The sequence below is a fragment of the Temnothorax longispinosus genome, chromosome 4 (assembly GCF_030848805.1).
Source record: "Temnothorax longispinosus isolate EJ_2023e chromosome 4, Tlon_JGU_v1, whole genome shotgun sequence".
Classification (NCBI taxonomy): Eukaryota; Metazoa; Arthropoda; class Insecta; order Hymenoptera; family Formicidae; genus Temnothorax; species Temnothorax longispinosus.
The window spans coordinates 646120-671816 of record NC_092361.1 but is presented as its reverse complement, the minus strand read 5'-3'; the positions used below and the strand labels follow the sequence as shown (position 1 = coordinate 671816).

Below are 25697 nucleotides of genomic sequence, written 5' to 3'. Positions count from 1 at the left end.
CGATAATAAATTTTATTTCCGTTTAGCATACGAATATCTAAAATAATTCAATAAAGTGCAGCATCCGTAATTTTGAGATTTTCAATTTTTCAACAAGTATGAAAGATTAAATTAAACGGAACGGATCAAAATAAAATATAATAAAGTTTCAAAAGAATTCTTTGGGTAGCTCACAAAATTATAATATTTATTAGAATTAGAGATCTCGTCGTACTTTTAGTTTTCTCGAAATAAGCAAAAGAATGAGAAGTTTTGATGGGCCCCACAAAAAAATCTGAGATATACATATGTTCGAGTTACGTCACGATTGTTTCATTTTGATTGTTTACGTTCCGTCGTTGAAAATATCAAAACGAGCCAGTCGAGAATAAACAAAGGAAGTTGTGAATGGAATAAGAGAGCGCCCCGACTCTTGATAATTTGAGGAGTTTAAATGACGATAGTGCCGCCTAAAATAGTCACTGAACCTGTTCCAAGAGGTTGGTCCTGCGAACGTGTGTATGCGGACGTATGTGTATTCGAATCTACACGTGTAGCACTTAGAAAGCACCTGCCGTGTACCTTTTCTCGTGACGGGACGTTTCGCCTTCTGAATCGACGCATCCGACCTGCTTAGGTTTACGCCTCATCGATTGCGGTCGCGCAGGTTATTTGACCCGCTTCAGCGAGATTTAAACAAAAAACATATAATACAAATATTTGAAAACTATTGACACATACCGACCAGAAAGAAATCTAAAGATTTTAACTTAAGGATTTTTTAAACTTTGAGAATATGTATAATGTACAAGAGAGCCATAATTTTAATTTATTTCAATTGAGTTGTTAAAATGGGGAAAGTTTACGACAAGCAATTAATCGCCGTTATTCTTCCATATAAAAAGATCGAGTGCAAATTGACTTCAAGAACATAACATGAAAACCGGTATAAATGGATGGTCTCTTCGTACGCTTGCACTTAGCATGCACTCAGCGTCCTCATCCATGTATTGCTTATGCGCTGAGTGCAACTGTACGAACACCATTAACACGCCCATCTGTACCAATAATTTTTTAATTTTCTATAAAAATTTATAATTATGTTTCTATGAGCTCTTTCCCGTTATCTTTTTTTCTCTTTACATAACTATCAAATATCTAATACGTATAATGTACCATATCGCATAAATGCACTCTATACATTTTCCAAAAAATCAAGTTTATTTATAATATTTTGTCTTATGGTAATTAAAGACGATGGATTACTTGCGTAAAGTTCACTTGTTTCTAGACTCTATCGTATTCAACTTTCTTAGCAAATAAAGATAAAAACATGACGCATATTTCAAAATAGTTGTTATAGAAATGCTAGGTGACTTATATATCACGATTTCGTGGCAGTAATTATTAACAATTTCCGGATTCGTCATTAATAGCATATATTACAAAACTATGCGTCAAAGTGTTATTCATTGGCCACAATTATGCGGTTCTTGGAATCGTTTTATGCACAGAAGAATACTAGGAATCTACAGAAACTCGTGCTTCGAATAATCTTGATTTTAAACACGATATGTTCTATGTCTACCTTTTTTTTCAAATTACGATATCGTAAAATGGAATTTCGCTGTACTAGTTGATAAATCATATTCACACATGATAAAATCTAAAAAGAGGAATAATAAAATTGCACATAAAAAGAATGTATATACGGGGTGTTATTTAAGTAAGCACACAAACTTGAAGGGGATATTCCTTGGCTTATTTTAAGAAGAAAAGGTTTTATAAACATGTGTCCTAAACTGCTTCGTTTTCAAAATACAGAGTGTCAAAGATGCACGCTCCTGGTGGATCTAAAAATATTTTATCGATAGTAGAAAATGGTTCTTAATATCACATATACGCATACTAAATTTGAAGAAAATATCTTTAACGTTTTCCAGATTTTCGAAATTTTCATTTTTTTCACAACTTTGACACCTTGTATTTTGAAAACGAAGCAGTTTAGGACATGTTTATAGAACTTTTTTTTCTTAAAATAAGCCAAAGAATATCCCCTCAAGTTTTTACTGACTTAGGTAACACTCTGTATAATCACTTACAATGAGAAATATATATTTTTTCAGAAGTTAATTTCAAGTAATATTTAAATATTAGGAAATATGCACTCACTTAAACTGTATACAATTCCTGTTTCTCTCGGATGCTCGGATTATGAAGGGTATTTCGGCTAATTAGCATACCGACCTGTTTCATAACGCGACCTACATTCTTCTACACTTAAGCCACCGTGCATATAAGATAACTGAGCGTGCAACGACATTACGCTTATTTAACGATCGCTGACATCAGCGACTTCGATCTTTTTTCTTTCTTTGTGATACACTCGTCACGCGTTTAAACATTTAAACGATAAAACTAAAACCGTATTTTATGTGGTTTTTGGTTTGCTCAGTTGGTTTATATTTGTTTTCTATTTCATGTTTGTGTATCTATTCTACATATTATTTTTTTATTTTATCACGATGCATATTTCACACCGTAGATTTCATCGGTAAATGTCAATGTAAGACACGTCATCGTCCTTCTATTTTGCATACATCAGACGCGAATCATGTAAATTGAGGTTACGTAATCAGCATCATGTAAAAGTGATAATAGTAGAAACGACAGGAATTTAATCTGCTATAACATCGAAAGACGCAGTCGATCGAAACATAAACAAGTGATAAAAATTATCTTGCCGTAAAGTTTCAAATTTATTCTCAGCTGATCTATTTCGCATGAAACAATTTTAATCTTATTACAAAAGCTAAATATATGGCTAGCAATGTAGTTGGTTTTGTTGTAACAAGTGTTCCGAACGAGAGTATAGTGCGCGATAACGCACTCTGCCTCGCCTCTCTCTGTCTTGAATAATATCTGATAAGATTACTTAACAGAGTGCATATCGCGTTTGAAGTTCATGAAAGACTCGCTAGATATTTCATCCGGAGGAAAATCCTCAAAGCGGAGAAATGATGTATTTTTCGTAAAATCTGGAACCGACTCCCACCTTGTAACTTCGTGGCGGTTCAGTTTACAAAGCAAACTTGGAGCTCGACCGCATTCGGCTGCAATCGTATGTGTCCAAACGGAGACAGAAAATTTTCACTCGGTAGAGCCGAATCACCGCAGGTTCTTTCCGTATTTATCCACCCGAAGGTACGGTTTTGCCAACAACCACGCGCGTATCAGGTATCGAATTTAAGCCCCCAGTCACCCATTTCCTCTTCGCGTTTCGAACAATATCATTCCTATATCACTCTCCCTCCCGCTCTTTCCTTCTCTCTTCCGCTCCTTCTTGTCCGCTCGCCTTCTCTCTCGCAATCCCTTCCCACTCTTATACTGTTTATATAAATATTCTCCCTCGACCAAACGAGTATTTTTTACCGACTATCAAAAATCTCTCTTCACCTTCTGCTATATTTTTGCAGCCACTAGCGGTGGCCGACAGTCTCGCGAGCGTGCAAATACAAAACACGCGTCTCGACGTAATGATTTGCAAAGAGTATCCAGAAAACAACGAAAACAAATTTTTACCGTGAGCTTTTTTCAGCCATTAACGTTTTATATTATTTTACGTAGCAAAAGATAAAACTCTTAACAAATGCTAAAAAAAAACAAGGAAATTTTGGAAAAACAAAGTAACAGATTTATGATATCTAAAATAAGAAATGTTGTTTATTATATTTTAACGTAGATATTCAATCAATGTTTAATGGATGTTGCATGTTATCGTATCCGTTTTTTTACACGCATATTTGTGTTCTCAATAATACACAGCTATTTAAAAAATGCTTCTGATATCATTTATCGAAGCATATTATTTACTAGTTCTATTTTGAACGGAAATGACAAATGCATAGGCACCACCCACACATGATTAATTCATATCATCCACATAATTACTCAACTCAGAATCGATATGAACAGGCTATATTTACAGAGGCTATTATGTGGAGTATTACGCAGTACTGTGATCTAAAAGACATATTTCTTTCGGCTAAAGAAAGTAAAAAAATCGATGACAATAAATGTAAACCACGAATATAATTAATGATATCTTAATTTATCTACTTAGGACTCTGACAAAATTCTTTTATTCTTAGTAGTATTTTAATTTTCAAAGCTTAAGTAATAATCATATTTCAGGTGAAATGTGCATTGTGATTAGCTCAATTTAAAATTTATTATTTATTGTAAAATAATCGTATTTTTATATTACCCTAAAAAAATAACTCGTTAAAAATATTCTATAAAGTGAAGAATATTCCTAATTGAGTTCTTATTTTCGCTAGGTCACTACGACATTATCGTCCGCATCCTACGTGAATGCACGTTGCATTTAAGATCAAAGTCAAAGCATACCTACTAACAACTCGACATTCATCGATTGACTGACTCACTCCGTCTTCGGAATTAGGTTACGACATGCATGACCGTATCATAATAATTCGTCGGTGAGTGCATGACGTCATTTGCAACAAGTGACCTTATGAAATTACATCTCCTCCCGCCGCCATGACGAATCCGTCTCCGCGCGAAATAAGTCTCGCCCGGCGCGGGCGCGTTATCCCAGAAATGCGAGTAGCACGAAGGAATTTACTTGGAATGCACCTTGCGTCTTATTGCAAATACAGTTGACGTCCCACGCCCAGTATTCGCAATTACGTCAGATTTACATCGGCCTTTCTTTACAGCTCAAGGTGAGCACGAGTTCAATTGGAACGGCATTTAAGCGAGAGAGGTAAGTTTTATCACAAATACGCCCTCCCCAAAACGTATTTCAGATTATTTTATGATGGCGCACACGCGATGTTGATATATACACGTGATATTTTTACACCACATCATTTTCACCGAAATATATACGTCGCAAGTGTATCGATTGCCGCGACACATTTTCTCGAGGACGAACAGTCGGGGATAATGTTCCGAATATGTGTTACGCGTTCAGAGAAAATTATATTAAAAGATTTTCCTTTTAATTTCCTATTTCAAGAGTTTTTATTTTTAATATTATTTTTTAATCCCTAAAAATCGCCGAAAGTAAATATCGTAAAGCAGATTAATTTAATGCAACATCAATATAATATATACATATGAAAAGCTCATAATATTTAAAAATGTGTTGAGAGTTGAGAACAATAAAATTCTTGCATTAACGGTAAATATCGTAATCTATGCAAAAACTTCATTCCAGTATAAAAGCGCCGCGGTGTTCTTCGCGGATCATGTCGAGCAGTAGCAAATAGAATAATGTTAATATCGGTCGTTGGTCGCGCAACTTAAATCGATAAACGCCCAGTACTGGATTTGCTTTATACCTGCTTTGGACTTGTTTTGTCGCTTTATATAGCTATGAACGAGAAATAATATAAGTAGGTAAAGAGGGAGGTCTAAAAGAAAGCTTCTAAGCTGTATGGTAATCGAGAAGCAAATAATCCCAAACAGTGTTATTAATTCTTGGAGTTAACTCTAATTTATCGACAAAACATCTTGATTAATTTATAATTTATATGAAGCTTCGAATTTCTAATATGGTTAACCAATAGATTTAATTTTTCAAGAGAAAAATCATATATGTATAGTTTTACAATAAAAAATGTTCGATAAAAGAAGATAATGATGATCAAACCGAGCAAAACTTATTGCATTTTTATAAAATTATTTCACTTTTATAAGAAATAACAAGAAAGCAATTGTCCTGTTAGGAATTAATCTTGTATCGCGAGAAATAATGTAACCAGTTCCGGCGTGCTCTTAAATAAGACTACTACGATAATTGCAAAATAATCAACGTTCCGGTCTACAGCCTTAATAGGTTGCGACAAGTTACTCGCGGGGATAACAAGAAATTTTCTTCAATTATATCACGATATTAATTGTTCGTCCGAGCAACGCTTCCCTGCAAACGATCGACTGTCACCTCGTTCGCTAAAATTTCATGACAATTAATTGGAAGTAATTTAACATTAAAATATTTAAATAACCCAGGGCGGCAAAAATAACGTACATCATCACGATATACAGGAAAAGCATGAGTCTGACAAGAATTAATGATAGAATTCTTTAACGAGTATAAAATTGACCTCTCTTTAACACACAAATTTGAAAAGCTATTATTTGTAAATTTTCAAATTTTTGTATCAAAAACGTAATTATTGGTTGAATCAAACTAATCTTACCAAAATTTATTTCTTAAATTTAAATAAATCTTTAAATTTTATTATTATTCTTTCCTGAAGCTTTATATTGTTAGAAAGTAATATAATTTTCTATAATCATTTACACTTAAAATTCATTAATGCTCAATTTTCCTGATTGAGAAAATCAATTGCGCATCAATTAATAAGAGACAAATTAATATAGTTAAATAAATTTAGCTCAGTAAAACTTTTAGGAAAAAATTTAATTTATTATTGATAAGCAAGAAAATCAAATAATATCATAATTGCTCCAAATTCAGACTATTATTTTAAATATTTGATATAAATAAATGATGTATATCAAATTTACTTAGCGTGTTACGGTTTCATGTGTAATAACTTTAAATAATCATAAATTTGGAAATCGTAGGCCATAAAATGTAGAATTATCAAAAGCACGCGTATTTTATGGAGATTCACGAGTCATAATTAAATAAAAAAATAATCATTTATGTTTCCGTACCAATATTAATCTTACGGATACAGCAAGCAAATCAATCAACCCATCCATTTTCATCACTTCTAATTTTTTCATATCGCAGATTTGATAACTATAGATTGTTAGACTTGTGGATTAAAACGAATAAAACGTATCTTATCAAATTCTGTATTCCGGATAAATCGTTTTTTTTCTAATTCTTTCAATGCTAGTTTTGTTTAATTTTTGTCTTTGTAACTAAGAATTATATAAAAGGCATATATTTTTCTAAATGTAACAATAATGAGAAACAAGGCATTAATAATAATAATACAATTATCCAAGTTATATTTTAATGTTCATTAATTATTCAATATGCCTTTGACGTATAGAATACATATTATTATATTAGGGCGAGCAATCAGCATTTCAAATTTCTCGAAGGTGAAAGGGTTACGCGGCAATATCTATCTCCGACTTGTAACCGACCTAACCAAGTTCGAAGAATAATAATCTTCCTATCCGACTACTTCCTATTTACGATTAGAAATATAATATATGCTCAGGAATATAATCTTGCGATAACCTATCGGTTGTTAAAGTTATTTGATATGATGATGAAAAAGTCAACGACCCTTTCCGCCCTTTCCGGAGCGAGTTTCGTAACAAAGTTTCCACGGAAAAATTGATTCTACGGACGGCAACCAAGAAAAATTATATTTACAAACAAAATAGAGTAACTTCTCGATATAATTCCGCTGGATTTTAAAATCGAGTTATACCCCAGCGCGCTGGAAATATTGCAGTAGACGTCACGCCGATATGTCATATTGAATCGGCATAGAGACGATGAAAAATTTACCTTAATTTCCTTACGTCCAAAAATTTGCGTCTTTTCAATTTGCTTTATACAAAACTGTCCTAATTATTTACGACGCGTATTATCATCGCGTTACACCGAACGCGAATGCAGCATGTGAAATGCACACGTCTGCGCTATATATAACTTTTAAGCCACCGCATATACACCCACACAATCACCATCCCTACTATGTTTCGTTATCTGGTTCAATGATCGATTAGCTCTAATCTACCTACTATGGTGTCACAAGGAACGCGTTTCGTTTTGAAAGCGAACAAATACCACGCATAGCAGCGATATCTCGCTTATCGCGCTCACAAATATTTTTCAAAAATACGCCATATTTACAACGAAATATTAATCAGCCTTCGAATTTCACATTAATTTTACATTACGATCACACGCGCTGTTGATCGCTTTTTAAATTTTGCAAGTTATACCTGCTGCACCTCCCAATTTATTGTACTATATTTTTTGCGCTATTAAAATCCTTCCGGTATTTGCACGTATTATATTTACCCTACCTGCACATTTTAATCGAATTCCGCACGCATTATATTTATATCTCGCAATAAATCACCCGTGCCGAATCTCGTACATATATACATATATATATATATATACATATGTATATATAATAGCTATATTCACACCTATGCCGAATTTCAAATTCATTATAATCACGTCGCGCAATTTTCGGCGAATTTCGCTCGTCATCTCCAACACCGCGCTACAAATTGTCTCCCCCGGCCGAGAATTTTCTATATATTTAATATCAATATCGCCCTATTAATCGACCGAGTCATACACCGGGACGTATCGCACTCGCGAACCGATTCATTAATTATCCACGAAATATTTGACCGGTGTCGCGTTCACCATCGCGCCATTAGCTGCGAATTTGTCTCGCGCCCGAGGCGAGATCGCCGCAGTCCCGGAGAACGCCAAATCTAATCCCGGCATCGCTGCCGGACACCGGACAATCCCTGGCGACGTCGAGAGAGAGAGAAGCTGGCATTTCCCGCCGGCGTTTACGTTCGTTTCGTGCGACGGCGAACGTCGTTACGCGTTCCGTTCCGCGCCGCGAGCGCACGTATAGCGTGGAGAATCATCGCCATCGCCGCCGCCCGCGCCGCGCGCACACCGAGCAGCCTTTTCTCGCCTCTTCCGACTTCAAAGCACGCGCGCACACACACAGAAGTTTTCCCACGAGTTTCCCTTTCCCGCGTGTGACGCGAAAACGCGAGAGAGGAAAAGTTACGAGCGAGCCGCCCGTCATTTGCCTAAACGCGTTTTCTCCGAGAGGTAAAAGTCGCGAACTTCCGGTCTCTTCCTTCTCCTCTCCCTGAATATTGACGGATGTACTCGCTCCGGTACTGTATTTTACGCGATACGCACGTATTACCGCGATCGTCGAGGTTGCGCGTTTTATTTTGGCGCGCCGGATTCGAAACGAATCCCTCGAACGTGCGCCGGAAAAGCGCGCAACGTCCGTGACGACGGACATGAAACCACGGTAAAATCTCATTACAACGAATCCCGTCCTCGGAATCCGAGTTCATCGTATATCGCGGTAGGTATTTCGATTAGATACCCGGCCGGTAACGGCCGACGCCTTCGAAAATTACGACGCGCTCGTCATAACGGGATTTCACCGTGTGGGGTTATGTAACTTATATATTTTTGTCACGCGCACCTTCAATAATCGATGAACACAGCACGGCGATGACACAGGCCCAGGCGGTGATCGTCGTCATCCTGATGCGGCCGCTCGCAGCTCCGGCACACATATACAGAAGAAATAGAAGCACTTGTCGCAAAACCAAATTCTCCAGTCGTGAACTTCACGTTGTCGCTCGCAACCGTTTCCGCGGTTGGGTGGAGGAACACAATAAAAACTCAGAGAATCTCGCGGGATGTGCCGCCGCGTGAAACGCCGATTCGAAATCGCGGGCCACCGCGCGAGAGCCGGTAGTACGTCGCGGGAACGACGCGCGATACGCGATCGTACGCGAATATTACTCCGTCCTCGTTTCCTCGTCGCGAAATCGTCCGTACTCGCAGCAGTGACGTGACAGAAGCGTGACCGTGAGAGAGCGACCGGTGAGCTCGACGCGCGAAGACCGTCTGCCGCGCGCTTTACTTTCGGAGCGCTTCGTGAGACATCGGCGGCGAGCCGAGCGCGCCCGAGCGGCGCGGCGATCCCACCCCCCACTCCGCTCCGCGCCAACCTGCCGTTACACCGTATATACAGCCGTGCCGCGCCGCGCCGCGCCGTGCGTACCTACTTTCGTTCATAATCTTACGTTACGCACACACGAAACACACACAACACGGCGAGAGAGAGAGAGAGGGAGAGAGAGATAACGGACGACTGCCTACGCGTTTATTTTAGGGCGCGCGCGCGCGCGTCGGCTGTTAAAACTCTCGAACATCTCCGCGAATATTGTTAACTCTTTCTCATTCTTTCGCTTCCATTCGTTAGCTATAGTTTCACTACGGCACGTTGGCATTACGTACGAGAATATGTACAACCCGACGGCAATTTCACGCGGCACACTTGTGGAATTATCGCGGCGACTCTCGCGAAATAATTGCTACATTGAGTGCTTTACTTGCTTCTATAGTTTGATCGTCGCGACTTTATGGTACTCGCGACGAAACTCCCGACTCGGAAGAGACTCGAACTATCGAAATAACCTACTTCGAAATATTCGATGCGCCAACCGACGTCGTGTGACGCAGTTCCTAACCAATTCCGTCGAGCCGGCGCGGCGGGCGGCGATTACGACGAAAGGTATCACTGTCATACGGGTTAATTAACACTCTCCGGCGATTATCCGTTAATTGATTTAACACGGGCTCTGCTTCGAACGGAAAAACACGGAGTGAATATACGAAGCGGGCTGCGGGGCTGCTTCGAGACTTCGAGTCGACGGGAAGCACCACGAAGCAAGCGCAAGGTGAGTAAGGTGACTACGCCAATCGAATTCAAAATTAAGGCCATCGCACACAAAATGCATAGCTTAGCACAAGCGTACATACAGCATAAGACCGCTAAACCAATGAGCATCCGGCATAATGTCGCCATATTGATTTACATAAGATATTGTATGTTCATTGGTCCAACGGTCTTATAATGCTTATGCAGCATTGCAGCCTATGCAATTTTGTGTGCCCATAGCCCTTTATTGTGCGTGCGTCTAACGTCTTTAATTCAACTGTGTTTCGTATTACTTGGGTGATTCTCGTTGATTACGTCTCGCTCGCAAATGGAAATACGGAAAGGCGATTCGATCGATGCGAAACGAGCCACGTCTTAGGAAATCCGATATTCGAGTCAGCGCGTGACGCAACTTCCACCGCGGGACGATCACGAGTACAACGGCGAAAGGTATTAATCGCGATCGCGAACGTTAATTAACGCTCCCCCGGGGACCGTCGTTCAATTCGTTCGTCTCGACGTTCATTTCCGCGCGGGCTTTGTTGCGGAAAAAAAAATACGTCGCGATCGCGGTATTACGTCGAATCGATCGCAAAGCACCGTGAACTTAGCGCCAACTGATTTGATTGTCTGTCAGTTAAAAAAAGGAAGATGGTGTCGCGCGGTGGCCCGCAACGTCCGCGTCTTTGCGACGCGAGAGGAAAGACACCGCGCGGAATTACGGAGTTATGCGCGTATATACGTGAGAAGATTCCGAACGCGCGCGCAAGCGAGATTCTTAATCCAATCGCGTCTCGCGTTCCTCCACAATCAGTGAATCCCGCTGGGCTGCATCTCATGCGAATCTCAAGGTATTATAACGTTTTCGCCGCCGCCGTCGACTCGGGAGATCGGGCGCGTAATCGCGAGCGGGAGCTAAAGCGTCAGCTTGATACTCGGACAATCGCCCGGACGAGCCGGCAACCTCGTCGCTTACTTTGGAAGCCCGATTCTAATCGTCGGCCCACGTGAACGCGACGTTATCCGCCCGCTTATCTGCTGCAGCCCCTTGGACGGGTAGGTAACTCCGGCAGGTTATGTCTCGCGTTCGAGTATGACCCTGTGACGCGCGTTATATCTGTCGCTCGCTCGCTAAGGCTTAAAGATAATCGCGATGATGTATGAAATAGTCCGACGCAATTGTTATCAGCGTTGTTCCGAACCGGAACCGTTGTCGAACGAAACGACGGCGTGATTGATCCGAGCAACAACGCGATCGATTCGACAGCATGATTAACTCTCCAGTAATTAACGCGTAAAAATTTGAAGCGTATGTATACACTGTTAAATTTGTAATGTCAAATTATACTCAATTTCAATCATTTTTAATCATTCTTATAAATCGCCATTGCTCTTACTCAATATATGTCATTAATTTAACTGAAACAGTTATAGAATAAGTTAAAATAATAAATTTCGACGCACGCACACACACATGGTAGTTAAAAATAAGAAAATGCTATATATTTAACTCAAGGTACTGATTTAAATTTCATTATTCATTATTTAACAGTGTAAAAGAGCGCGTGGGATGTAAATTACACTTTTGTGCTATAAATATTAAACCAGTTAATATTTTTTTGTTTTCTGTTTAAGGTGGATGTGCTCAATCGTAGCCTGCCTAACTCGCCACTTCTATTCTTATTCGATGACGTCAGAAGCGAGAAATCGCACGTCAATTCGGTATATTTCACAAATGTGCTCAATCAATTACAATCGCGTTTTATGGATATATCTTTTTATTATTTCAAAGTATACCGCAAGAATTTTTGGCGTGCGATTTCTCGCCTCTGACGTCATCAAATAAGAATAGAAGCAGCGAGTAGACAGCAGCCTCAATATTGTTCACCGTTGCTCATATCTTAAAGTATATCAATAGGTTGAAACTTTAATTTTAATGTTTTTTTATAATAATCGATTCTGTATTGAAATTAGTCCAGAATACTCATTTTTTACAAGCTGTTGCACGATGTAAAATACATTCCATGCGCCCACTCGAGAGTTAACTTAAATCGATATCGAATTTCTATGAGGCGTAACGTCAAAAGTTTAAATAAATCTCTTTCTGCTCCGTTTTATTATGCGCAAGTTATCCTACGGCTTATTATCTTTTTTTTGTATATTCTGTGAACGAGAGAACAGGAAAGAAAGTTACTTCAGAATGCCTTTTGTTAACTCGCGGCAATAGCGCCACGGAACAAAGAATTAAATTTATTAGCTCTCTATTGGTGTAAATAATATTTAACCGCGTTTGCTTACCATAGATTAAAAATCTGACGTAATTGAGAATAAAGGTCCTGTTTTTTTTTTCATTCTTTGTATTTTTCCGCATGTGTCGTCATTAGAGGAAGCATCGCCGGATTAAATAATTTATAAGAGTGGAGAGATGCCTCGCTCGGGACCTTAATCGCTGAATTTATCTTTAACTTCTTGAAATTTTGTAAAACTGTGTAAATGCAGTAAAAAGCGGCGAAGTAGTCGCGTTACTTTAAAGCACTTTGTAGAAAGTTAACTCGTAATCTAAGCAGAGTCCTGTGTATAAGCCAACATTATGCGCAAACGACCGCGCCGTTTGAGTGTCCCGGCAATGCCCGCGTAAAGAGACTATCTTTATTCTCTTGACCAACTCGGGCAGAGGGAACGAGGAAATTCGAGGCACCCCGCGATAAGGGTAATCGAAAATGGGATAGTCGCCGATCGCATGATATCGTGATCTCGCTATCGAGCCAGACGCGCGTAAATTATACGTGAACGCGAATCGAGCCCGCCGAATTGGCCACTACTGTACCACACGATCGCTGTTATCGCGTCGCGTAAAATCGCGGGAAAGGAGGTCAAAGATACGTCAAGGAGCACGGCGTGGGGGGAGGGGTGGAAAGGGGACGCAGGTATATCGGCGCGACGGAGGAACGAGCGATAACGGACGCGCGTGCTTTCGCAGGCACGCGCGGGGCGGTTACGCGATTGTATTCCGCGCGGGACGCAACAATAAGCCGAGATCGATGTTTGCCCGTTTATGTACGCGATATCGTTGCAGGTTCGCCGCGAAAGCGATTCCACGGTTACGGTACGGTGGCGCACGTGACCGATACGAGGCGGGCACCGGCGCGGCGACGGCGGGCGGCTGCTGCAACCGATACTGGCAACAGCAACAGTGCGAAGCCCCGGGGGAAGGTTTACCCCTGCGCGCGTAACAGGTAAGAGGAATGTTGATCACGATCTCTTGATGTCGGTCGTCGCGGAACTACCGTCGTTGCACCGCATCGCCGCGTGTCATTTGCATGTGAATACGATCACGGGGCGGACGCACGTGCGTCGTTTGAGCACATCCACCGAAATTGCGCCGGCTTAGGGGCTGTCCATATCCCGATTTATGATGGCCGGGACGCATTCGGTTGCTGTTTTCGGAATGAGGAAAGGAAAAGCTTTGATTGCAATTGTGTGATTCGTATATCATAAATAGGTTGAATTAATTCGTCACCGAATAAATCTTTCTCTATGTCTCATTTTTGTACAACCATATGCGTATTATAATAATTAACATTCTGGCCAATTAATAACGAAGATAACAGTTATCTGTTACACATACGTGTGTAATAGTAAATGTAAGAAATACTTTTTAATTATTCGTATAAGGATTGATTATTATCTAAAACGGAAATTGCGCGATTGATTGGATTTTTGCATATTAAACATTGTTTTCGTGAACAAGTTCATATTTAGTCACACATTCAACTGTATTGTAACTGCTTTGATGCAATCATGATAAAATCATAATGTAGAATAAGGAAAGAGGGTATTTAAGCGTCGCGCAAATATCTTCCGAGTTCCAAGCAACTCAATTAAAATAAACCTCAATCGCGATAAACCGAAACTCTCTAAATACGCAACAAAACGGAATGAAGAATCTCCTGGGCGAAGCTGCAGATGCGCGATTTCGTTCATACTATTTCCACAATTTCGCGTCGATATGACTAAGCGTTTTGACGAGAATGTTTTAATGAAAGGCGGTGAACCAGAATTGCAAAAATTCCCTAAACCAATGGAATATGGCTAGGATAACAGTGAAAAAAAAACTCTGTACGCAAAATTCTTTTATTTTTTTATTATTAAAAATATATAAATATAACAATAAATAAAAACAAAAAAAAATAAAATGTTTGGAAAAAATACTTTGTTTGGATTACAACGAAATTGCATACACTGGTTAATAGCGTTATTCGATATCGAAATTCTAAAATTTTAGTAACATGAGACGATCGAGTGACAATAAAATATCCTAAATTTATTCTAAAATATCAATAAAAAATATAAAATGTAAAAAAAATTTTCACAATAGTTACGAAAAGAAATCAAGCGTTAATACTAAAAAATATAATCATTTTCTGTCAAGTATACTTTAACCAGTTATGAATCTAGCAAGATTATATAGGTATAGGAATCTATTTATAAATTTCTGCTTTCTTTTTTTTGGTGTTGTATCCCTCGGATGAGGGAAAATATGTGCCTTCAATTTCTCCTTGAGGCTATATAACACAACGTTCACAAAATTTCTGCTTTCTGTAAGAAAAGTAGATATTAATAATTTTTATTGATGTTTATGAATCAAGTCTTTGTTTTTATTCTCGAAAGCCGAAATAGCTAAATCTGTATTGCCGTAGCTTTTGCAAAATCGCTTTTGTCATTTACGCCGTGACGTGGAATCGCTACGAGCCCCCGGCATCGTTAAAGCAGTTGCTCGCGTTCAGGATCTTCTAGGGGTGAAGTTTCGGTACGTGATCAAACGGTCTCGGTAGCGCGCTACCGTTTCTCCATTGTGGAGGTATGCTGCCTATGGAACGGAGTAATCGAGTTGACGATAGTTGTGGACGCGCACGCGTATGTGCAATGTAATCGTATTAGTGACCGAGACAGCCGAATTCGTCGTCGGTGACTACTGGTTGCCCCTCGTAAGTTCGCTAAGTTACAATCATTTCTCGAAGTCATCCATTTGTGTCGACCATTTATTTAGGTACACATTCCACGACACATTTATAAAATTAATCCTTTTAGTCTGCAAAAAATAACGTGACATCTGTAAGATAATTAAATATTTCAGATTTTAATTTTCTTTTTGACACGAAGAGGAATGATGTGTGATTCGTTCTCCTAAATATAACTCTTATAAAATACAAATTCTCTTTTTTCGTACTTTGTATTTTTTACGATAAATTATTATTGCTTGCAATTGACGAAACTTTCGATAGTATAAGAGTAATGTTATGTGCATACCGTAGGGATATTATAACAAGTTTCAACTTTCAACTGACGCTAGTGAATAATGATCCTTTAACTGGCGGCTATTTGAATTACACGCTTGTATGAATATGCTTTATTCCTAAATACCGTAGCATTCGTTGATGCAGTACGTCAGGAAGTTCCGTCGCTGTTTGATTTTAGCTTACTCATTGACGGTTATCTTGCTATTTCATGTCTTTATCAAACCATTTATATATTGACATATATACAAAAATGACCCCCCCCCCTCTCTCTCTCTCTCTCTCTCTTTCTCTCTCTCTCTCTTTACAAAGAATTTACATACTTCTACATCAGGAATTTATTCCTTTATCAAAGATTTTTCAGTCTTCATATTCGTACAATCAGTTTTTTTTATATAAAAGACGTTATTGTTAGCAATAGTAAGTTTTCTCTTGGAGGATGCGAGAATAACATTCCAAATACCAACAACACACTCTAGCGTAACGAGCTGCAACGACAGTAGCTAGTGCTGACAAATGTTGATCCCCTAACTAGCGGCAAGCCGAGTTACACGTTGGTATTATCATGTTTCAGTTTAGTACTACTCGACGTATGTCAGAAAGTCACATTTTATCGGTTAATTAGTTATTGATAATTATAATAGGTTTTTATTTTTCTAAAAATAGAATACATTAAAAGTTTTATATTTCAACTTTGACAAGAGATATTTAACAAGATTAAAATCAATTAACCTGTATTAACAAGAATAGTTACTTATAAATTTTTCTACTTTTTAATTAAATTAATCTTTTTCTATTAAAAGAAGATTGATTTAAACTTAAATAAATAATGACTTATACGATTTACACATTTATAGAATTTAACTGTGGCCAAAATTCTTTAATTTTTATGTATTTATCACCGAGAGAATTTATACTTACAAATGTCTGGAGAGAGAAACGTTTTATATATATAACATGAAATACGCGCTGCGGCTTACGACAAAATGTAATAAAGACCTTCAAATCACGACTTGTTTGCGAAAAACCCCTCAATTTACGCGATTCAAACGTCGTATCCTGGGCAAGTTATTACCGTAATCAAACGAATGCAGTCCAATCAATGTAGATTCATGCTGCAGTAATACTTATCTATTACCTATTACTTTGATCATGAAGTTCTTTCACGCTGCTATCAAAGTTTACGTATCAAAATATGCCATGTACATAATTTTCGTATAAAAATTTATTTATTTAGATTATTTTATTTTTAAATTAATATTTATCGTTTTTTATGTACGTGCAAAAATATATTAAGATCTAATAGTCTCTTCATTCTCTCTCTTTATCTTTAGAACACATTATTAAGTTAGTCACATCGAATATTAAGCCATAAAAAAGTGACTAGTAGTACACCCAAATAAATTCAATATATGCAATGCATATAATTTTAATATATTTTAATTGTTTTATTCCTAATTGTATTATTGTATTATTTTTCTTAGTTGAAGAAGGAAAATAATTTTTAATTTCTCAATTGGCATTTTAATCTCGTAATTAAAGAATTTTTCACAATTTTTACGCAACACTAAGCGTACGAATCACGTTACATCAGCACGAGTGCCGCTGTACCTTGAGTCCTTAGTACGCCTCAAAACAATTTAAAGTCTCATAATTGACAGGAACATGTGCATCGCGTAACAGTATTAGCATTCATTATTGCGCGCGACGAAACTTCGGGCAAAAATGGATTTGGCTACTCGGCTTCGTTACGCTAATGGGCTCCTTGTTATCTCTTTAACGCAGTAGGTGCTCTTGGTATCGCAATTAGCATCATCCTATCAACTTATTTATCTTGCTATTTCGAATTTGGGACCGAACCTGATTGCCTGTTTATACTTGCTTGTCCTAGACGAGGGTGTATTGTTTGAGGGTTCTGAGGGCTGCTAAATGGATTTCGCCATCGGCAAAAGTATGCAAACGAGTTTTTCGAGATAAAATTGTGCGATAATTCTCTTTCTTCGCGAGAGGATAAAAATCCTGTGATAATGTAATACCGCTACCAAAGTGTACCACAACTAAGACAAATATTAAATAGAAGTACAGAAAGAACATATTATTGCAAGAGAGCATAAACTTTAAAGTCGTTACACTCGCCTCGTAATTCCGATAATGTTTAAACAATGGTAAGAATAGAATGGACAAAGATCAAACTCCACGTGAAACTTTTGTAATGTCTGCTTCTATCGCACTCTTTAAGTAAAATCAAATATTGAAGTTGCAGCCTTTTGTAAACGTATTTTTATTAAAACTGACACTTGTAGAAATAGCTCGCGTAATTCCGTAGACATCGTAATCTCGTTTTTCTTTTTCTTTCTCGCATTTATTGTGTCTGTTAAAGCTTGTCAGTACCAATAATAATGGCAGATTGCAATTATTGCATACAAGTCGTATAATCTTCTCTTTTAATGAAAATTTAAATAATTGATTAATTACTACATTACTGCAAGAAGGATGAATCTAATATATAATTATTTGAAAAATAAAATTTATTATTGTTTTGATCGAAAAAGTATTTATGGATATTTATTTATCATTATATTATTTTTTCCAATTTATATTTCAAGACAAACAAAACTGTGCGATTTTAATAAGAACCGATTTTAAGAAGAATCTAGAACATAATTATTATTACATTATTACATTATTTTATTATATTTTTTCTTACATTTTTTCATACAATAATTTAAATTTTAATCCAGGAATAGTCATCTGGAGTAATTTTTTAGTAAATCTATAAAATTATAATACAAAAGAGGTATACAAAAATAATTATTTATGCAAAAAAATCTAAGTGACTATTTCCGAGTTAATCTCACTTTTATGTTTATTAAAATCATCATTATTAACTTATTACATAATCTTATTTTTCGCGAGACGTAATAATTTAAAAAAAGGTAATTATAAGAAATATTTATTAATTTACATAAAGTCTTTTAATTAAAACAAAAACAGATTTTATTCTTCAAACAAGTATTAAATTTAATAATCCCGTGAAAATAATATAATAGGGGTAAATCTATTATTCATGTTTTTATTTAAAAAGGAATTAAATAATATAGGAAATCATTATTAAAGCTTGTTATTAGCAGTATGTATATAATATAAGATATACCTCAATCAGACTGCAGTATACATTTGTTGAATTATAATTTAAGTAATAATATTATTATTAAGTTTTCGAGACCCTCAAATGAAATTAATTATACCAAAGTAATGCTAATTAATTTACAAAACGAAACAGGATATGCGACAGTAGTTTATTCATCAAAAATACATAATAAGAAAGGAATAGAATATTTAACGTGAGTTTATAACGCTTTGAATATTTCGGAATTATCAAAGAATGTTCGACGCGTTGTTTCGGCCTTGGTGTTTGTGTGTGATGCGCGGCCTTGGCGTTTGGTGTGGCTCACGGAGAACGGTTATTGCCGTACGGGTGCGCGTTGAGCTTACACGAGGTCACCGCGCTATCATTCGCACCGTGAAATTCGAGTAGGTAGCAGCGGCGAAAATCGGGCTATTGTCTCTCGCGATCAATACCTACCTACGAACAATTATTGATTATCAGATCACTTAATCGTGATTAATTAACTATTAACTATTCTCAGGCGTGTATCGAAACGACAAATAGTTACCGAGATAGATGTTTCGTGCGGTCTATTCACTAATTCACTCGAAGCAAATAAAAATTAAGACAGATGAGAATAATTGTTTTGTTATATTTTTCAGGCGCTTGCCGTTTTTTTTCAATTTAATCACATGCATGAAATTGAATATATGTGACGTCGCACTTTAGATTTTCCATGGCACCTGTTTATATTTATTCGTCTATTATATTTTTTAGAATCGTTCAGAACGTGAAAACAATACACGAATCGTTTAATCAAATAAACTCAATTGTGAGTTGTGACATAGCACCGTTTATTAATACTATGTTTGTTCGCGAGATTTATGCACCCAAGATGTATTGCAAAAATGTTGTATTTTGATTGCATATTTTGGAACGATTCATCACGTTTTAATTAGTCAATTATTCGAGCCATTAACTTTATTAATTGTATCTTGTTTAACAGTGCAAAGTAAAGTACGGTATTTTTTTTTTACTAGTGCTGTGTATGTGAAGAAGCAGCAACAATGGAACAAGAGAGGAGGAGGAGGAGGCTCGGGGAGCATTGGGCGGAATAAACCAGAGGGTGAGTAATATTTTATTTTATTTATTTTTACGATTTCTTGTGGAATTAATTATCCCTGCAATAATGCATGTTATAGTTTGTTTCGTATTATTATGCGCATAAAACATCGGATATTATATGTATTTTATAAGAGGTATTTAAAATATTTTTGATGTGTAATATAATACACATACAAAATATATGTATATCTATAATTAATTCTGCAAATATACATGTAACAATGAAACATACAATATTACTAACATGGCATATTAAAAATTTTAATTATTATTAAATAAAACAATTAAGTTTTTATTTATGGAATTTGAGACAATTCTATAATTAAGATAAAAGATCTTTTTCGGAAATTATATAATTATTTTAATAGATATTTGCTAAAAAAGGAAAATTAATTTAATGTGCAAGAAAAAATAGTATTTTATTTATAATAATTATTATTTTGGATATGGTAATAATTTAGATATATTTTTATTTTACAACTCAACATAGCTTGTAACTATGTTGAGTTGTATAAATATATTATACGACTCCGCTGTTGTGTGCTTCGCACCAGTGCAGTGAGTCATAAATTATATTTTATTTTAAATTTAGGAAAAACACGGATCTGTGAAAATTGTATACGTATATGCATACATACATACATTAATTTAGTAACAATATAAAAATATGATTTATAACTACGATATTTCATAAGTCCTTTGATTTTAAATAGATGGGCTACTAAATAGAGGACAGATTAGGATCAGTATTTAATTCCGAAGTGCGTGCAATTATCCGTCGCTTATATATTATATTCAGGCAAACAGAACTCGTTATACTGTTTTATATTATTTATTGGCACACATTATGATGCCTTTTATTACATGACGAAATTTTTATTTCAATTTTTTCATGTTTTTTCTATCTCATGGCCGATAATTACGGAAGTAGATATTTATGTACAGAATATATTTAAAATAAATTAGTAAAATTAAAATAAATTAATATTGATATTAATTTATTTTTATTAATTTAATTAATTTATACAAATTGATATTTATAAAAAAGCAAAAAGAAAAAATTTTATATATACATCTCTGGGAAGTTTAATTGCATTCGTGATCCATATATATTTTTCTCCGTTTCCAGTATTAAATATTATATATAAGTGGCGTAAAAAAAAGAAATATTCAGAGTTTTTTTAAATATGCATGTAGGTATCATAAATATAGATGAAAGAAAGACAGTTACATATTTGTGATAAATAAAACACGTCAGTTATATAACGTGTTCAAATTCAGTTTATTTACTAATAGAAATATTTATTTTATTAATCTATTTTATTAATTCTTTTAATGCAATTTTATATTAATCTTATAATTAGCCCATCAATTTAATTTTTGATAACTTGCCTTTATATCAATTGGATAAAACGACCTGAGGTCTGTAAAGGAACAAATCTGAGGAATATTTTATATTTTATATAGATGAATATATATTATATAAATTATTAATATTTATATCGAGTGATGGAACGAATACAGTTTGCGATTGCGAATGCCGAATGCAATCATGCATATACGGCATTTAATATAGCCACTATACAATTTTCCGGCGTAGGCATAAATCGTGGATCTTTGCCGCCTCTGAGTTGGTAAGACCGAATGTAGTATTAAAATTTTCCGCATACCTATCTCGCTGGTACGTATATTACGTCGAACTCAGTTTCTTACGGATTGAACGTTCCGGCATTCGCTGGGAAATTGGATACCTACGGGTGGGAAAGAAAACAACATAATTTACGAGTAACGCGGTTCGCGTTACGATATTTATTTCCTTTTCTGCAAATATTTTATCGAATATTTTCGACAAATAAAATTCGAATAAACAGGAGGGAAGTATCGCGCTTTAATGCGATGGTACTTTTCCTTCGACGAATATCGGTATCGAGAGGTTTTTGTTCGTAAATGTACAGGAGACACGGTACTCGATGCAGGAACAAAAGAATGGCCTCTCATATCGGGTTTTATATTCAGAATCGTATCGCATATTGCAAAGAAGTTCTTGTGTATTAAAGTATTTCTTACGACAGAGCACACGCCGCGATCGCTCGTCTCTCTCGAAAAGTTAGAGTAATCGTTATAGCATTTAAAATTATCGGAATGTTTTCGTATCTCTTTTTTATCATCATGAATTAAAGACATTATTGCACTGTGCAACCACTGAATTAAAGCCGTTCGCTGTGCGACGATCGATTTTCCCGGTCTCGCATTATACTGAATGATTAAAAACGTCACGTACGTAATTATCATCGGATAACCATGTGTTAATTGCATTACAATTTAAATGTGTTATTTATTTTATGAAAGAAGACAAGACAGATATTCATGACTGTTGTGCATAAAATGTATGAGAAATGTTTTTTTAATTAGAAAAATCCATTGATTAGCACATTTCCACCAAATTCCACCTAATCTATTTTTAATTTATTTTCACAAAATGAGAAATTTGTTATAGTAAGATATTGTTTATACTTAATTATTCTAAATATAGTATTTGCAGTCTTTCTTGTAACATATTTTCCATTATATATTTATATGTGATTGTGTCTCGACAGTCGTTTAAAATGAGAAAGATGTTATTGTACTAAATACCATGCAATATATGAGAATTATTATTTACACTCAGATTTGAATTTAACTAGAAAGTTTCGATTGAATAAGATTGCGCGAAAATCCGCGGAGAACCATGATCGGGAAAGGAATCGTAATCGTCTAATCAATAGTATTGATGGAGATGTTTACGAGCTACAATGTGCGCGAGGCGTTAATTATTTCCAGCTAGTTGGCCGATCCTATAGTTGATTGACGCGACCACAGACACTAAATTAGAGTTCCTGGCGGGCGTCGACCACCGTGCGGAAATTGAATTTCGATGACAAGCGCGAAATATTAATGGCCGATGCGCCGTTACTCTACCGTTACGTAATATCCATTCCGGCCTTCGCGCAATAGTAGAAATTGGGCGCAATTGTGGAATAATTGCGCATAATGGCCCTGCGAAAATATTACCGATTCATTGAACCGGTGTGCACGTTTACGCGTTAAAGCGCGAGAGCCGTTTGCCGCGAAGAGAATTGCAAGTGTCAGCATTACCCTTATATATACACGCAAAATTTGTTTGAACGTTTACGTGGTCGTAATTGCGAAAAATGAGCAGTTCGTAACATTGATCTATTTCAAATATCACTCGATTTCATTTAAGCATGATATTTTCAAATCATTCTTAAAATATGTACAGCGCTTGAAAGAAAAATAAATAGTAAATTATTACTTTTTTGCAGACATCAATTTATTTGAAAACAAATAAATAAAGCTTGTTTTTTTCCAATTTATATGCATATTGAAAATTGGAATCTATATAAAAACTTTCAAGTTATTTTTACGGTATAAATGAAAAATATAAAGTATTTATGATAGATATAATTTAATTTATTGATTCTTTGTTAGGATTTATTGTTAAACGTGTATGTACATATTTTATATCCATTTTTCTAATAATAAATATATGACTAGCATTAAATACTTTATATTTGCTTAATAGTTTTAATTTCGTTTTCTCGTAATAATTCTTAAAAACTTTAGTGCAAAGCATTTTTAAATAAAAAAGTTAAAAAATAACAAGATGTTATAAGCATATCAAATATATTTACGTATCCGTAATCACTGTACGTGCAATTTGATTTAACTAGGATTTAAGAATAAGAAAGTTACACACGCTCAATAACGGTACGCATGATAATCACAAAATTGTCGAAAGAGAGATGTAGAAGCGCGGAGAGTTAGATCTGCAGAAAATTAACTGCTCTCAGTTTGAAAGGGTATCCGAGTATAGAAGCGCGGCGATCGATTCGCTCGTATATCGTTGTGGCATAATCGCATTTGCATGCTGTACTTTGTACAGAGAGTCCATAAAATCCTCTTTCGAATGTCCGATGAATGAAGCTATTACGGCCGGCTTCGCGAGCTCATTCCTGAAATATGCTTTGTGCTATCAAGATTTTCGAATTTGTCGCTGCAAATCCGCACCTAAATTCTTACACCGTCTCTATGAACGGATATATTTTATTATTCCGGCGAGTCTTTATTTCTCAGTAACGCGTGGGGCAACTTGATATAAAATTTACTGTTAAAAACGTGCTTTACTGTGACGTCCATTACAGATGTATTCTTTCAAACTTCATATCACATCTTTTTTACAAAGCGTTTATTATTTCTCTCGAGTTTTAATGGAAATGGCTAACAACAGCTGAATTGTATAATGAATTAATTTTGGTTTAAATATGTGAGGTATGATGAATAATACTTAAAACCGGAATTTTACAAAAATTGGTACATTTTTAAATTGTTGAAGTTAATCTGACAATGAGTCGAAAATTTTTTGGCTTGCAATGACTCCAGTAATCCACGCACGTTTAATTTATACAGCTATTTCGTTGCATTAAGTTTTATCTCGTGAAAAGCATGTTTACCTTTCAAAAGGAAATGTGCAGAGAACCAAATCTGGTGAATTCCTGGTGAATTTAGCCCTTTGACTCTATCTCTTCTCTTCGAATTGAAGAGTTTCTTGAAAGGCAAGTGGTTTTCGCTTTATTTCCAAACAAATTCACCAAATGTGCATAAATAATGAAAGAATTGTTGCATAAAAAATGAAGGAATAAGTATAATTTATTACTTTTTTTGAAGTTCTAGTTTTGATGTAAATACTATCCAGGACGTATTGATTGTTCTTTATGTATGGTATAAAACTTGCGAATAAATGGTTAGTATACAAAATCTCGTTTACGAACAAAAACTCTATGATAATTTTTATCGAAAATATCTATAGAGGAAATAAATTGTTTCTTTTTGCTTATATTTCGCGTTAATCCGTTTGTGTACGCAACGGAATTCAGAATGCGCCATCGAATACGAAATAATGCGCACAATGGAACGTTACTAAATCCGAATCCTCTATCGGCGGAATTACAATACAGTGAATGGCAAAAGGTTATAGTAGCTATTTCTCTCGTTGAAAACCGAAGTTGCGCAAGGATTCAATTCCACGGGACGGCAGGGAATCTACTTTGCCGTACACAGAGAACGACCGGAGAACTTCGTTTCGCAACTAGGGAGAGTTGGTCTAATTTCGCAGAAAAGATTAGCGAAGAGCTAATAATCAGATTATCTGCTTTAAAGCATGCTTTTCCTATGTTTCTGCTCTGGTTACCCGGATTGCAATGGATGCAGCGATTTGTTTCTCGAATTCTATAGTCGACCAAAGTAATTGTTCCCAAAGATTTGATACTCTCTAAATCTGAATCAGTTAATAGTACTGCTGAATCAGTGAATAGTCCCTGATATCAGTGACTATTCACTTATTCAGATTTAGAGAGTATGTCATATACGAACATCATTTTAAACATTTTATATGATTACTGGTTTTTTTTCCCCAAAAACTTGTACTTTAGTTTTTTGCCGAGCGCGTCAACGCTTCTTTCAAAAGTGATATTTGAATAGCAATTTCACCAGTGAAAAACGGATAAGAGAAATGACTCATAAACCATGTCAATATCGACAATCTATCTTGCAATTTTGATCTCAACACATTTCACACCGTTTTTTTTTCACTGCGGCCCATATTTCTTCTGCGCATCCATCTCGCAGCAGTTGTTTCTCTGATGTTTTTGTTAT

The 25697-nt window shown here is 36.0% G+C and overlaps 1 protein-coding gene and 1 long non-coding RNA gene across 5 annotated transcripts in view; one reads left to right on the top strand and one right to left on the bottom strand.

The window, feature by feature from the left end:
- The window catches only part of Fas3 (fasciclin 3), a 301441-nt gene extending 291805 nt beyond the window's left edge, over positions 1 to 9636 (bottom strand). Inside the window, exon 1 of one of the 3 annotated variants that reach the window (XM_071777145.1) lies at positions 9207 to 9636. In XM_071777145.1, coding sequence (XP_071633246.1) covers positions 9207 to 9300 — 94 coding nt within the window. In that variant the 5' untranslated portion in view covers positions 9301 to 9636. The remainder of the gene's footprint in view (positions 1 to 9206) is intronic. The other 2 variants (XM_071777142.1, XM_071777143.1) reach the window with 2 other exon arrangements.
- Positions 4540 to 25697, top strand: part of LOC139812376 (uncharacterized) — a 149541-nt gene continuing 128383 nt past the window's right edge. Inside the window, exons 1-4 of one of the 2 annotated variants that reach the window (XR_011731862.1) lie at positions 4540 to 4768; positions 10138 to 10473; positions 13531 to 13690; positions 19901 to 19986. This is a non-coding gene — a long non-coding RNA (uncharacterized lncRNA). Of the gene's footprint in view, positions 4769 to 9810; positions 10474 to 13530; positions 13691 to 19900; positions 19987 to 25697 lie in introns of those variants that run through there. The other variant, XR_011731861.1, reaches the window with a different exon arrangement.